This window comes from Protobothrops mucrosquamatus, unplaced genomic scaffold (assembly GCF_001527695.2).
Source record: "Protobothrops mucrosquamatus isolate PMUCROS unplaced genomic scaffold, P.Mucros_1.0 scaffold_144, whole genome shotgun sequence".
Lineage (NCBI taxonomy): Eukaryota > Metazoa > Chordata > Lepidosauria > Squamata > Viperidae > Protobothrops > Protobothrops mucrosquamatus.
The window spans coordinates 578,196-593,209 of NW_015386220.1; the positions used below are offsets into that span (position 1 = coordinate 578,196).

A 15,014-nucleotide genomic window follows, 5' to 3' on the forward strand; every position below is an offset into this window, starting at 1 on the left:
CTCTCCCTCTCCCTCTCCCTCCTTCTCCCTCCCTCTCCCTCTCCTCCCCTCTCCCTCTCCTCTCCTTTCCCTCTCCTCCCCTCTCCCTCTCTTCTCCTCCCTCTCTTCTCCTCTCCCTCTCTTCTCTTCCCCTCCCCTTCTCCCTCTCCTCTCCCAGCTTCCTGATATTAACCAATATCAGGAAACAATTTCACTTGCTTACAATTTTACTGACAGTAAGTGTTGGCTTTGTTTTTTAAACCATTGCATCGTTCATCCTTTCCCAAAAAAAGTCTTTAGTTCCTGGTTTTTCATTTCAATTGAGAAATTGATTTGTTCTTTCCCAGGCAGAAAAGTCTCATTTTCTAAGCAACACACAATCTATAAGCAACCAAGTTTGGAGCAGAGATACAGCCTACAGAGCTCGGTGGGGTTTTGGTGAGAGTATGGAGCTCACGTCAATTTCAGATTCTTTCATATGGGGGTGCAAATCTATGTAAATCCCAGATTCCTTACACAGCTCCAGCAAAGTGTCAATATTGCTCTGAGACAAACGAAGATACCTGTGCAAAGAAAATAAAAGGATAAGATGCGTGTAATGCACTTGATCGCCAACGGTTATTTAATTTCTTGCACTTTATGGGTTATGCTTAATCATAACACAATGTCAACTACCGAGACCAAATATAGCGACATACAGAACTGAAGATACTATATAATATAGGGGTCCCAGGATATGCATGCTAACACTTTTCTACATTCGGTTGGCCACGGAAAGAATGCAACCCCAAATTTGCTGAAAATAAAATGGGAAAAAACTTTCGGAATAGTTTGAGAGTCCTGCAAATAGCGCCATGGGGATAGAGCATGCTCAGGGACCATGAAGCGCTAATGCAGCGGTTCTCAACCTATGGGTCGCGACCCCATTTGGGGTCGATCGACCATTTCACGGGGGTCGCCAAGCAAGGCTGTCCGCCATTTTTTTCCCCTTTTCCGGCGGGTGCCTTACCTCCCTTGAGCTGGGCCAGCTGGTGGTCGGCCTGCTCCGTCTCTGCCGTTTGCCAGCTATGCCTCGGCCGGCACAGGGGGCGGAACCACGCATGCGCGGCACTCCCGGGCAGGGAAAGTCCTTGACTTACGACCGGTTGGGTAGTCCTCGACTTACGACCGGTTTAGTCCTCGACTTATGACCGGTTTAGTCCTCGACTTATGACCGGTTTAGTCCTTGACTTACAACCGGTTGGGGTCGCGGCATTAAAAAGGTTGAGAACCACTGCACTAATGGTTTGCTGAGATGGGGACAAGGTTGACCAGAAACACGGGAATGGGGGGAATGAAACTACGATGAAGTTGCTAACCTGCAGCTCAAAATTTCTTCAGGTTTAATCTTGGGCAACGGCAGCGGGATTTTGAAGTTCTCGTCCTCTCTGTCTTTGTCAAGCATGCTTTTGAGCTTCTTCTGCAAGGTGGTGAATCCAGTGCTGGGGCTCTGAACGTAGAGAGATGAAATAGAGAATTTCTCTTTTTTGGTCAGCAGGCGTTGCAAGGAAGGGAACAAGGCCACCGCCTCTTGGAGAGAGATGGTGTTTTCCAAATTGGATTGCTTCCTGTTGCTGGTCTTCCGGATCTCCTTGTTGGGGGAGGCTGTGCTGCGGATGCTGTTTCGTGGAGCATTTGCGTTTCTGGCTGAAAGTGTCTGAGTAGGCAGATCCATTCCGCTGAAGGGGGTCAGATTGTTGGAAGGTTTCCGGTCTGGGGAAAAATATCAAGAATGTGATACTTGGGAAAAGAGCCGCCCATCATGAATTCATCTTTCTTAGAGAAGAATGGCTTCTAGGAGGATAACGGATGGTCAGGACCGTGGGAGTTGTAATCTAGCAACATGTGCAAGGTGTCAAGTCTACATAACCTGGAGATCTCTACTACAATATTGGGGTTTCTACAATAGAATTTTCAGGAGCTACTTTTCTTCATGGTGGAGAAATTTACGAGGGTCTGCCGTACAGTATTTTATCTATTACATCCTTGAATATGAGCCTTCTAGTTGGGAGAAACCTGGCCATTTCCTACCATAGATGGATCTTTTGGTTGGTTGTCGTAGAAAGCTCACAAAGTTGGACAGATGGTCCCCAAACTGGCTCCAAGGGATGTCCACTGAATCTTTCCCAGAGATGGGATGGGTGTCTGTTATAGTTTGACCTTGGCTGGACCCAGGATAATTGGAAGTCTTGAAAAGAGGGAAGGAATACGATGCTGTTACTGATGTTCTAGGTTGATCTCTCTCTTTTAGACTTCTAGGCCACCCCAAAAAGATGCTGATGATTTGTTTTGTATACACACCTTATAATTTTTTATTGCTTGATACACTGGTAGACCTCTTCCTATTCTGAAACATCTTGGGGAATTTACAAATAAAAATAGCAATAGCATACATAATAAAACAATACTCAAAATCCAGGTTCATCTTTTCCAGCAATATGAAAACCAATACATTATGCATTAAAAGTTGGGGAGAGTGAGGGAAAAAAATCTTCCAATGTTCAATCGGAAAGACCTCGGTGAAGAACTATGGTTAATATATATCAGTGGAACAATAAATTATTAGTGTAATTTGTTATCTGGCCCGAGCTCTTTTTAAAAAATGGGTACTTTGGCTTATCCTGAGCCCAATTCACTAGGTAAGCCCAACTGATGACATTCGTGTTCTCCTATGGTGCTGATAAAAACAAAGGGCATGATTTCTTGAAAATGACCACGATGAGAGTTGTTGTTCAACACTTTTACAAAGCACCTGGTTGGAGAAAGTTCTTCTAGAGCAGACATGTCAAACTCACGACATCACGTAACATTGTGCAACATATCGGGACGGTTTTGCCATTGCCGGCAATGGGGTGGGCACGGCTTCCAGATGACACGTCCGGCTCATGGGCCAGCCATTTGACACCCCTGTTCTAGAGCAGGGGTTTCCAAACTTGGCAACTTTAAGACTTGTGGACTTCAACTCCCAGAATTCCTTAGCCAGTTTGTGGACTTCAACTCCACTTCTGAGAGTTGAAGTTCACTAGTCTTGAAGTTGCCAAGTTGGGAGACCTCTATTCTAAGGGTTTTGGCTTGGCTCTTTCAGGAAGCAGACCACTGGCCCAGATAGTACTCATGGTTATGACCCAACCAAGCAAACTGCAGATGTTGGCAGAAAGTTTAAGAGATGTGTAATTCTTATTACAATGCACTTGAAGTGGTGTCCTCACGGCCACTTAAACCGATCTCCACCTGCGCTCCAACTGAGACACGATTTCCCTTTTCATGGGCAGCTGGTGATTAAACCTGCTTCTTCTTTAAGAAAGAAGAACTACTTTCTCTCTTTAAAAAAAAAGCCCATTCATGAGGGAAAATGAGAGACAGATGGCAAACACAGATAAATGTTCCCCAAGAGATGATAATCTGCTACTTAAGGAAAATACGATCTCAGGGACTTAAGGAGCAGTGGTGATCTCTTTTTTTTTTAATTTGAAAAGAAGATGATGGATTTACAGAATTTTTTGGGATGGGCAGACAATAATTATTTCCCAAAGTAATAGATTGTTTGGGCAGTAGGCAAAGAACCAGTTGGAAAGGGCTGGTTTTAATTGATGCGTTTTTAACACCATGCTACATTTTAATGCAAACTGAAACAGGAGGATGCTGACAATTGAAAAGCACAGATGCCAACTAAAGGTGAGCACATCCTTTATCACCCCTTTAATTTTAAGGTTCCATTTACCTAGGGGATTACAGGTTTTTTTATATAGCGTTTCTACAGCCTAGGCTAGGAAAGGCAAACACACTGTTACACGCATCCCAACATTTTGAAAGGAAGAAGAAACAAGGAGAGTGCAAAATTAGGTTTGTTAGCTTTCCAGAAGGAAATCTTTTTGGAAGCTACCTTGCCCTCTTGGGGGGTAAAGATACATGCCAGCTTGGAGTCCGTTCAGGAGAGGAAACATCCGTGGTCAAACTGTACATCCATATCTGCCATTTCCCAAGGGAAGATGGACAGACTGGTGAGATTCTTGTAATATAGGCAATCAGCAATAAAGTACTTGGATGTACTCACTGAGTAGTTTTGATTGATTGCCCCTCACATACAGTAGTGGCCAAAATTGTGGGAACCTTTTGGGAAAAGTATATTTTTGAGGTTTGATGGCTAATAACACCATTTTTTTGGAATTATATATCAATGGAAAGATAATTTAATCAAGAATGTAATGCAACATAGTTTGTTCAATTGTCTGTACTGTATTCTATGAAACGTTATAGCCAAATAACCAGAAAAAGGAAGCATAACTTGCTTAGGTTGATATCAGGTAGCTTTCCTTCATCCGATTGTAGCCAATGAGCGCGAGTGTTTAGAGAGCCAATCAGGTGTCATCTTGTTTTGGCAATGAGCCAATCAGATCACAGTAGGATTCAGTTATCGATGTCATGGATTGAAGCTGAGAGGAGGACATTTGTCAGTGTGTTATGTGATCGCTATCAAGTTGGTTGGGATTTTTTTGGTGTTCTTTCATTTAGTGAGCTTGTGAAACATAATAAAATTAAAGTAATGGTGCAAAGAGTTGACCGGTCGCCCAGAAAGCGATGTAAAATAGTATTATTGAACAAGGCTACGGTTATCAAGAAATTAGAAGAAAAATGAATGGAAACTTAACCAAAGGTGGCATTTCTACTGTACACTTTTCCCAAAAGGTTTCCACAATTTGGGCCACTACTGTAGGAGGATTTATTTCCAACTATATACATTGGGTATGAAAGGGGGGAGCGTTGTGTTACCCCAGTGAAAAATCTGCATTGCTTCCATTCGGCAAGCAACCGTCTCACACTGTGTCTCTCACACTTTCAATGGGCCACGGGACCAAAGACTCCTGTGCATGTTTCTTTCCTCTTGCTGATGTAATTTCCAAAGTGCATCAGTACCTTATAATACACTGCTTTGTAGGAGGATGTAGGGGAGAGCGATGCTTGATTCCTAAGCCACCGTTTCACCTTTCTTTCCTCTTGTAGCAGAAGGTTTTCGTTCATCAGCTTCATGGAATCCAGCGATCGTCTAATCTTCTTCAGCTGAAGGATTGGGATGGAAAGTTGGTTAATCTGGGTTTCCTCTTAATAATAATAATAATAATAATAATAATAATAATAATAATAATAATAATAATAATAATAATAATAATAATAATGATGATGTTGGAAGGGACCTTGGAGGTCATCTAGTCCAACCCCCTGCTCAGGCAGGAAACCCTATACCATTTCAGACAAATGGCTGTCCAGTCTCTTCTTAAAAACTTCCAGTGTTGGAGCATTCACCGCTTCTGGAGGCAGGCTGTGCCACTGGTTAATTGTTCTAACTGTCAGGAAGTTTCTCCTTAGTTCTAGGTTGCTTCTCTCCTTGATTAGTCTCCATCCGTTGCTTCTTGTCCTGCCTCCAGGCGCTTTGGAGAACAGCTTGACTCCCTCTTCTTTGTGGCAGCCCCTGAGATACTGGAACACTGCTATCATGTCCCCCCTCGTCCTTCTCTTCATTAAACTAGACATACCCAATTCCAGCAACCGTTCCTTATATGTTTTAGCCTCCAGTCCCCTAATCATCTTTGTTGCTCTTCTCTGTACTCTTTCTAGGGTCTCAACATCTTTTTTACATCGTGGTGACCAAAACTGGATGCAGTATTCCAAGTGTAGCCTTACCAAAGCATTGTAAAGTGGTATTTGTTTCACAACACTTGTTTCACAACACAAACAAATGTCTGGAAATATTCATAAAGAGTAACCAATATTTGAACAATGGATTCTGGTGATCAGGAGATTGCCTCCCCCACATTAGTATGCAAAAAAGTTGGAAAGGGTGCCAAAAGTTTGGAAAAACAATGAAATATTGACAGCGAAAGATTAGATTATAAATTTAACCAGAAGTGGTAAAGCTGACCGGTTACAGGCTGACTCTGTAAACCGCTTAGAGAGGGCTGTAAAGCACTGTGAAGCGGTATATATGTCTAAGTGTTATTGCTATTAAGATGGTGGGGTTTTTTTTAATGGCTTTTCAAGAAATAGCTTAATGGTTTCCAAGCTCTTGTTATTTTTTCTAGTGGATGCGGATTTGGAGAAGGTTAGCTGATACCATTTCTGAAACATCTGTTAGACCAGGGTCAGTAAGGAGCAAACCCTGATCATCCCCATCACAGAATAACCTCCTCCAGCGTTCGTTCTTAACACGTGCCTCTTTCTTATCGCTGCAATTGTGCTTGCCTTCTTCTTTTCAGGCTTAGGATGTTGATTTCTATTCTAGGCTGCAGATTTGAGCCATCTGCTCCTCCAAGAAAATCAGGCTTTCACCTTCAACCAGCTGGTGGCGAAAAGCAAATGCAGATACAATGGATTTCACGCTGCATACCTGAAATATCTCCCTGTCGTTGGATACTCTCAGAGCTTTTGCTCTTTTGTTATCGAGCCAATTCATAGGCCCTATCGGCGTCCAGTTCCTTTCAGTCATGGTTCCGGTTTTGCAGGAGGAAAAACTGCAGTTGTGGAGTCATGCCAAAAGCACGTGGAGAGCATAGAGGTAACTTGCAATCTGCAATCTACATCCTTTAGCTAATGGTACCCTTTCCTGCTGAAAACCATTAGCTGACCTTGACATAGTCTTCTCCAAAGAACTGTGATGCAATAATCTGTGTTCTTGTCCATCTCCTGGGAGGGTTGCCTTGGCAACCAACCTGAAAACATGACTGTGGCATCATTATTAGAGGATTTGCCCAAGGTAAATAACCCATTTTTGCTAGAAATTGTGTCTCATTCCTTGTAGCTTTTTCCATTGGAAATAATGACAGTAATAGTAACAATAATTGTTAACGATAAATGGACTGTTCCTCCAATTGGGCATCTGTAGCTTCTGGACTGGCTTCCTTGGCTTTCAAGATGTATATTGTTGATTTGTTAAAAAAAATCAATTAGCCATGCATGGTTAGTTGATTTTATGGAGTTTGTTCTTTTTATTGTAGAGTGGTTTTGCTGTTTGGCATTCAACTCTTTCCTTGGAGTTAGAGCTGCCTGGATTTTAATGTGTCTACTTTGTTCATATTTAGGAAAAGTTGGTCATGGAGAAAATCTATCTGTGAGGTCTCCAAGAACCAATAATGACTTGATAGCACATAATCATGTTGTGCGTTCAAATTCAAATCATATCCCTTCGTTTCCATTCTGTGCTTAGTTCTTAAGTGTAATAGCAATCTTCTTCATCATCATCACCATCAACATCACCCTGGCTTGTCTCCAGGAGCAAAAAGTGGTTGATATGGGGCTCTTCATTTTCTTCCCGTGACCACCTTCCGGTTGAGAAAGAGCTCCTTGTGAATAGGAATGTGAGGATTTCCATGGATTGGATTGGATTGGCTTTCGGTCTCCTCAATTCTATACCAACATTTTTAATCACCACACCACACTGGCTTCATTTAGCTATGTAGATTTGGATGGTGTTAAGCAAATGGTGTGTAAGCCAGTTTGAGGCAGGGGTTAGGGCATCAAGCTAGAAATTGGGAGGCTGTGAGTTCTAATCCCACCTTTGGCATGAAGCCAGCTGAGTGACCTTGGGCCAATCCCTCTCCCTCCACCCTAGGAAGGAGGCAGTGACAAATCGCTTCTGAAAAACCTTGCCGAGAAAACTGCAGGGACTTGTCCAGAAGAAACTTCATATCACCTCAATGAAGCCTGGGTGATACTTTAATCCACTAGTAGGGAGTAGACTTGGTGTGTTGGGCAATTCCAGCATTTCACAGAATCTGGAGACAGGAAAGCCGTCTTCCACAGGGATGTTTGTGCTTTACTATCTCGTTTGAAGATGGTTTCAGAATGAATTTGGAACTCCTTCTCATGCTGTCTTGACTCATACCTTATGATTGCAAAATGACAAAGGATGTTGGCTATGTTGATTCTGATAAATATTTCTCCAGGTGCTTCAGGTGGACTCTGTGACCATCTGAAGTTTCTGAAATAAAAAAAAAACTTCCAGGGAGAAGTTTGCTCATGGTGCATTCCCTTGGGATCGAATTATGCAGGCTGTAGTCCATGAGGAAGAAGAGAAGCCAGAGACTTCGTGGACCACCAGAGAGAGGAGAAGTTAGGGAGGCCGTTAACTATTATGGACATCATGAAAGAACAAGGCAACTTATATTGTTGCAGGACCTTCCAATTGAGTTTAAAAATCCCCCATTTGATTGCAAGGAATTTCACTTTTCATATTTGCCTCCTCGGCTTCTTTGCTGTCAAACTGGAAATTGTTTCCTTAAAAATGCAGAAACAGAGTTTTGGGGCACAGCTTTATTTTCTGGGGGTACCACCCACCTTGTTTCCCCCCCCTGTCAATTCTGAGCATCCAGAAGAAGACTTTTGAAGTCCTAAATGATGTGACCTTTCGGTGGCCTCAGATTGTGAGCTCTGGCATAAGCCTCTCCGTGGCACAAAGACCATCACGAAGGAACATTAACTTTGACTTCGTAGCTATGGATCTCGAATGGGGAAGGATGTTCCCGTTTTCAGAGGGGTGTTAAATTAAATCCATAAATCTTAGGAAATGGGAGAAAAAATCATTCACCCATAAACATTCCTCAAAAGGGAAGATGGAACTGAGAATTAAAAAAAAAGTTCAGATCTGCTCATCTAAGCCTCCAAGGGGTTTTTAGACATCTTAATAGCTTGATGAAAGAAAGTCACGGAAAGAGATTCGTTTCCACTGGGAACTGGAGCTATCAGTGGTATTGGACCCCTGTTAGAAATATTGGACAGGGAAACTAACTAATGGTTGAACATTAAGGGTTGGGCAGAAGACTTAGTTCCCTCTTCACCACCACCTTGTTCTTAAAGGATTATATGATTAGGTAGGCACATACCTCTGGGACCAGCAGATAAACATTTGCAGCTAAATGAGTTGCTAATCATTTTGTTCCAGGGGACTAGGCCTTCCTACCCTATTTAACCATAAAAGGACTTTTGTCCACAAAAGTTAAAAAGCCATGAGATTTCACGATGCTTCGGTTTTGCTGAAACTCATTAGCAAGATTCCCTTCCTGGAAGTCCTCATTGTTTAAATTGTATACCTTCTACCTTCTCCTATTGGAATCTTATGATTATATGACTTGGTTGCTTAGATGTAGATTGGGAGCTTATGCACCAGAGACAAATTCCTCGTTTGTCCAAACACACAGACGCAGAGTGTAGAATAACAGAGTTGAAAAGGATGTTGTAGGTCTGCAGCATTCCAGAAAGAAGTTCATACAAACAAGCGAAGAAGCCCCATCTGCAGGATGCAGGCAGCACTCAAACACACACACCCCAGTCCACAAAAAATACTCTTTCCACAGAACAGTCCCTGGTGCCCAAAAGGTTGGGGACCTCTGTTCTAGTCCAACCCCCTGCTTTGGCTCAGGAATTCTGGGATAATAATAATAATAATAATAATAATAATAATAATAATAATAACAACAACAACAACAACAACAACAACAACAACAACTGGAGAAGATAACAAAATACAAAGACCTACAAATAGAAATAGAAAGACTGTGGCAAAAGCAAGCAAGGGTAGTACCAATAGTAATAGGCGCCTTGGGTGCAATCCCAAAACAACTGGAGCACCACTTGAACACCATCGGCATTGACAAATTCGCCATTAATCAATTGCAAAAGGTGGCCTTACTAGGAACTGCTTCCATCCTGCGACGATATCTGTAATACCATGAAACATCCATGTCTGCCTATCCCAGGTCCTTGGTAAGGACTCAATAGGTAGACAAAATGCCAAATCCAGTCTGAACATCTGGCTGACTGTGCGATGATCATAATAATAATAATAATAAAGTTGGAAGGAACCTTGGAGGTCATCAAGTCCAACCCCCTGCTCAGGCAGGTAACCCTATACCATTTCGGACAAATGGCTGTCCAGTCTCTTCTTAAAAACTTCCAATGTTGGAGCATTCACCACTTCTGGAGGCAGGTGGTTCCACTGGTTAATTGTTCTAACTGTCAGGAAGTTTCTCCTTAGTTCTAGGTTGCTTCTCTCCTTGACTAGTTTCCATCCGTTGCTTCTTGTCCTGCCCTCAGGCGCTTTGGAGAATAGCTTGACTCCCTCCTCTTTGTGGCAGCCCCTGAGATACTGGAACACTGCTATCATGTCCCCCCTCATTCTTCTCTTCATTAAACTAGACCTACCCAATTCCAGCAACCGTTCCTTATATGTTTTAGCCTCCAGTCCCCTAATCATCTTTTTTGCTCTTCTCTGTACTCTTTCTAGAGTCTCAACACCTTTTCTACATCGTGGTGACCAAAACTGGATGCAGTATTCCAAGTGTGGCCTTACCAAGGCCTTGTAATTGAAGTCCACAGGTCATAAAGGAGACATTGCCCAACCCTGTTCTAGTCAGTGAAAGCGAACTCAGCATTGGGTGAAGCTGGAAACCAGCAACGTGAAAAATGGCAGTTCTTCTTGATAAATGTAACTTGTAATGAATGAGAACCCTCAGGAGCTGGAAGGTTAGACAAAGGGAGAGAAAACCAACCCATGTTGGTTCCAGTTATCAGAGGAATTCCACCTCCCCAAAACCTAATGGCAGTGGGCCTTATTGTTTTCTTGACCGCGTAACGATTGCACCATACAGTGTGGTGGATTATGAGATTTAAGCTCCACATTTTATTAAACCTCATTGCAAAACCTTACACTGATTTTCTTTCAGCCTTATCCTGTAGGGATTTTCTGAAAGTACGTACAACACACCTAGGGGAAAATGAACAATAGGCACCGTCCTGAACTTCTTGGAGAAAGAGCAAGGTAGAAATTTATAGATAGATAAAATAACAGACACTTAAAATGTTGAGATTCAAACTTTTCGTTTTGAGAAGAGCTCTTTCTCTCCTTAAACCTAAAAAAAAAAGAGAGACAAAAATCCCGGATCCAGTCCTAAACCAAAATGCCACCAGAGTCTACAAGCTTTTCAAGCTTTCAGCAATCTTCTTCCAGCAAGGATTGAGGATGAACTATGAAAATCCAAAAATTAGAGGAGTTGTTTAAGATGTAAATTTCACAGTTAAGAGTCAGTCTTAAGAAGGAATTTGAAAAGGAACATCAGAAAGATCCAAGGATCTGCACCAAATATCCCCTTCTCTTAAACTATTCCTTATCTCATTAGAGTTACATTCTTAATCTTGCCCAGAGTTACTCTGTGGTAAGATGGGCAGCCAACAAATTTGATAAATAAATAAACAAAAAAATCCTGGTCCAGCTTCATTTGTGATGGACCTGGAAGATGATGTCCAACAGGTTCACCGACGGCAGACCGAGGTCACCTCCGAAAAACGCCCATTGATCTGGAATGTTCTTTCTGTCTTTAAGACCAGTTGGCTGCTCATATTTCTAGGACCTTATAATTTAATTTAGCGAAAAAAGGCCCTGCAGATTGCATCAGTCCATGGCTGGAAATTGAAGGCTATTTGTCACTTGCAAACATCTAACTCAGCCAGAAGTAGAACAAGCTCTCTCTACGACTCTCTAGTGTAGCCTTAAAACTGGCAGGGAATTGAAAGATTTATTTTGTAGACCTGAACTGATCAAAACCTGCCTATTGTGGTTAATTGTACAGGGGGTTTGGAAGTTCTATGAGGCCATTGGGAAACCAGAAGCTTTTTCACCAGCCTTTGAAATTCTGGTTGATATCAGGGTCACGAATCCACATTTGTTTTCTAACCACCATGGAGAAATGGTCTCCAAGTAAGGAGGAAATGGTTAATATGCTAAAATAGTGGTACCTTGGTACTCAGCTGCTTTGAAACTCATCGAATTTGGTACTCAATGCATTTTGACATGAAAATTTTGCCCCAGTACTCATCGTTTGTTTGGTACTCAACGCACAAGCTAGAACTTCTCGGTGTCGGCTGCCTTGTGACTCATTACATTATGCTTTATGGGAAAAATTTGTTTGGTACTCATTGTTTTTTTGTACTCATCGTGTCTCCTAGAATCAATTAACAATGAGTACCGAGGTACCACTGTACACAAATACTTAAAGTTAGGATTTAGATACTTTTAGTCTATCTGCATATACATAGGATTTGGCATTTCCTTGACTACATCCATCAAATTTCATTGCAGGTTATAATCTAAATAGGATTCTTCATGTACCATAGGTAAGTATATAAGCCATGTTCTACATGGAAGTTGTATTTCTCTATAAAATATTCCTGTGTTTTAGGTTTCTATGTGTTGATGAGAGTTCTATGATTTTCCATGCTGATTGGGGGATTCTGGGAGTTGAAGGCCACAAGTCTTAAAGTTGCCAAGGTCGGATACCCCTGACCTAGATCGTAGCTTCACCTGAGAAGATGTCTGGTATTTGCTCCCTGAAGAGATATCTGGAAATTAATTTGTATGTAGACCTCAAATCGGACGGGATGTCAGCTTCCTTCCTGGAATAAGAATTCAACATCTCAAGAAGCTATAATTGGGTCTCTTTTGGTCATTTTCCATGTCTCCAAAAAGATATTACTTTTCTTGACATTTCAGTTCTTACTCCAAAGAGGAATCTTCTTGAAGGTGTCCACCAGATAGCTGCAAAAAAATAATAATAATAAAATCCTATCTCTTTGTATGCAGAGAGGGAATTATGCATTGTTTCACAGACGATGTTTTGCTTAAACGCCAAATGCCAAATCCTCACTATTCTTGCTGGTAACTATTCAGATAATTTCAGCTTTTCCGCTATTCCTCTTGGCGGCCTCATCCACCCTCCCTTTTAGCCAAACTTCCGGTTACTTCAACTTTCCCTTTAAAAAAAGAAGTAATAATAAAATGTTCCCATGCTGTCCTGATGAATGGGATTGTACTGTTACCAGCATGCATTTTGCTAGCAAAACTCCAATTTACTTGGTCAGGGTCCTTTTGTGGCTTAGGCTTAAAGGCTGCAGTTGCCATAGTAACAAAAGTTAGTTACCTAAGTGACAGTGCTCTTCTAATGTTCCGGGAAACACCCTTGAACCTGGTTTATTACAGCATCCTTCACGATGGACGTAACTGCAGATGGGGGCAATGCATATATTTTCATTATGTAACAAACACTTTCCTCTATGAGAAACACTCTGTCTGTCTATCTATCTATCTATCTATCTATCTATCTATCTATCTATCTATCTATCTATCTATCTATCTATCTATCTATCTATCTATCAATATGTATATATCTGTATATCTAGCTATCATCTATCATCTCTCTCTCTCTCTCTCTCTCTCTCTCTCTCTCTATCTATCTATCTATCTATCTATCTATCTATCTCTATATATCTAGCTATCATCTATCATCTCTCTCTCTCTCTCTCTCTCTATATATATATATATATATATATATATCTATCTATCTCTATCTATTTCTCTATATCTCTCTATCTGTATCTGTATCTCTATCTATCTATCTATCATCTCTATCTATCTATATCTATATCAATATGTATATATCTGTATATCTAGCTATCATCTATCATCTCTCTCTCTCTCTCTCTCTCTCTCTCTCTCTATCTATCTATCTATCTATCTATCTATCTATCTATCTATCATCTCTAGGTATTTATATCTATATCTATCTATCTATCTATCTATCTATCTATCTATCTATCTATCTATCTATCTATCTATCATCTATCTATCACTATCTCTGTCTGTCTGTCTGTCTATATGTCTATCTATCTTCTATCTCTCCTCAATTAGAACATTACTTTTCCACAGTTGCTTTATTACTGAATGGGGTAAGGATCCATGTTACATTTTTGCCGCGATCCGTTGCTTGAGGCTTCAGTCTTGCAGAGGACATTCTAGGGATCATTACTGAGGTTCCTCCCTCTGAGGTGGAAGAGTGAGGAGAAACCTTACATTGAGAATACCTCTATCCATCCCAGCCTCTAAGACCAATCTTTTCTGATTTCCCCTGGTTCCTTCCCAACCGTTCAGTAGAAGACACGGTGTAAGATTTAGGACCGCTAAAGCAATTAGGACCACACCAGCTGCTGGAACTGTATTTCTTCTCCTTGGTTAAAATGGGTCTGGCCACACAAGTGGCTGAGATGGGAAAAGCAAAGCTGCCATTGCATTGCTCCTCTCCCTCCCGTCCTGCTGGCAGAACCATTGACAGTCACAATGGCGCTTCGGCTGTTGGAGGCCTCCCCTCAATCCCTCATATTGATCCTATTGCCCTGATTGTTTCATTTCAATATTCCCAGCCGAAACTACGCTACAGGAACCGTAAGGGTAAGGGGTGGGACAGGGGGAAGAGGCCAATTATTTGGGGGGAGGGGGGTATTTCTGAAAAATGTCTTGGCGGGTCTAATCAGCTAGGTTTCTCAATTTGTTTACAGCCTGTGATGGAGCAGGCACAAATAATTGGAGGTTGATGCAATGTCTGGATTGTGCAGGCACTGGAACATTCAGCATCCAATGTGAACTCCAGGAACAGATGCCCAACCAGAGCTGGCGGTTAATTAAAAGCACCATGTACTTAAATGATTAACTAATCACAGCATGGCGGCATTCAACAGAAAAACTTCTCTGTTGCAACTCGTAGAGAGGCTCCTAATGTCTGCCTTCGAGGTACCCGGCCTACCACAGTTTGTTCCTACACTGCCAGGAGAGACCCACACAAGCAGTTAGTCTCTCCAGTTTTCATTAAACTGCCGCTTAGTTGAATGGAGGTTCAAACGACTATATAAATATCACCCGATCACATGCAAGGCTCGTTCAGTACTCTAGATTCCCTGCAAAATATTATCTATTTATTTAGCGTATGGTGATGCTACATTAGCCAGGAGACCACAGTGCTACTACGAGGTAGTTGTTTGGCTGCTGACAATTGCCGGTCCATTCTGTTCACACTCGCGCACTATCCAGAGTGCAACACAGGGGGCGGGCTAGCTCTACAGTCATAAGACTTGATGACATTCTGCAGCAGCATCTGGGGCTCTTCTCTCCATCGATGTTGCTT

General features: G+C 41.8%; 1 protein-coding gene across 1 annotated transcript; it reads right to left on the bottom strand.

Annotated features, from left to right (window-relative positions):
- Window positions 1–394: 394 nt before the first annotated feature.
- On the bottom strand, window positions 395–5,046 carry CUNH16orf78 (chromosome unknown C16orf78 homolog). Its single transcript, XM_029284678.1, has 4 exons — window positions 4,933–5,046; window positions 2,050–2,206; window positions 1,338–1,731; window positions 395–542 (listed from the first exon to the last, which is right to left on the bottom strand). Exons 1-4 carry the CDS (start codon window positions 5,044–5,046, stop codon window positions 395–397), a joined length of 813 nt encoding a protein of 270 aa, XP_029140511.1.
- Between the last annotated feature and the right edge of the window lie 9,968 nt (window positions 5,047–15,014).

Excerpts from the sequence above, each read along its gene's own strand:
- CUNH16orf78 (XM_029284678.1), bottom strand. The coding sequence starts at position 5,046 with ATGAAGCTGATGAACGAAAACCTTCTGCTACAAGAGGAAAGAAAGGTG. Across the intron at positions 2,207-4,932 it reads ACAAAGCAGTGTATTATAAG|ACTTCCAATTATCCTGGGTC; the intron begins GTACTGATGCAC and ends CCTCTTTTCAAG. Across the intron at positions 543-1,337 it reads GAAGAAATTTTGAGCTGCAG|GTATCTTCGTTTGTCTCAGA; the intron begins GTTAGCAACTTC and ends TTCTTTGCACAG.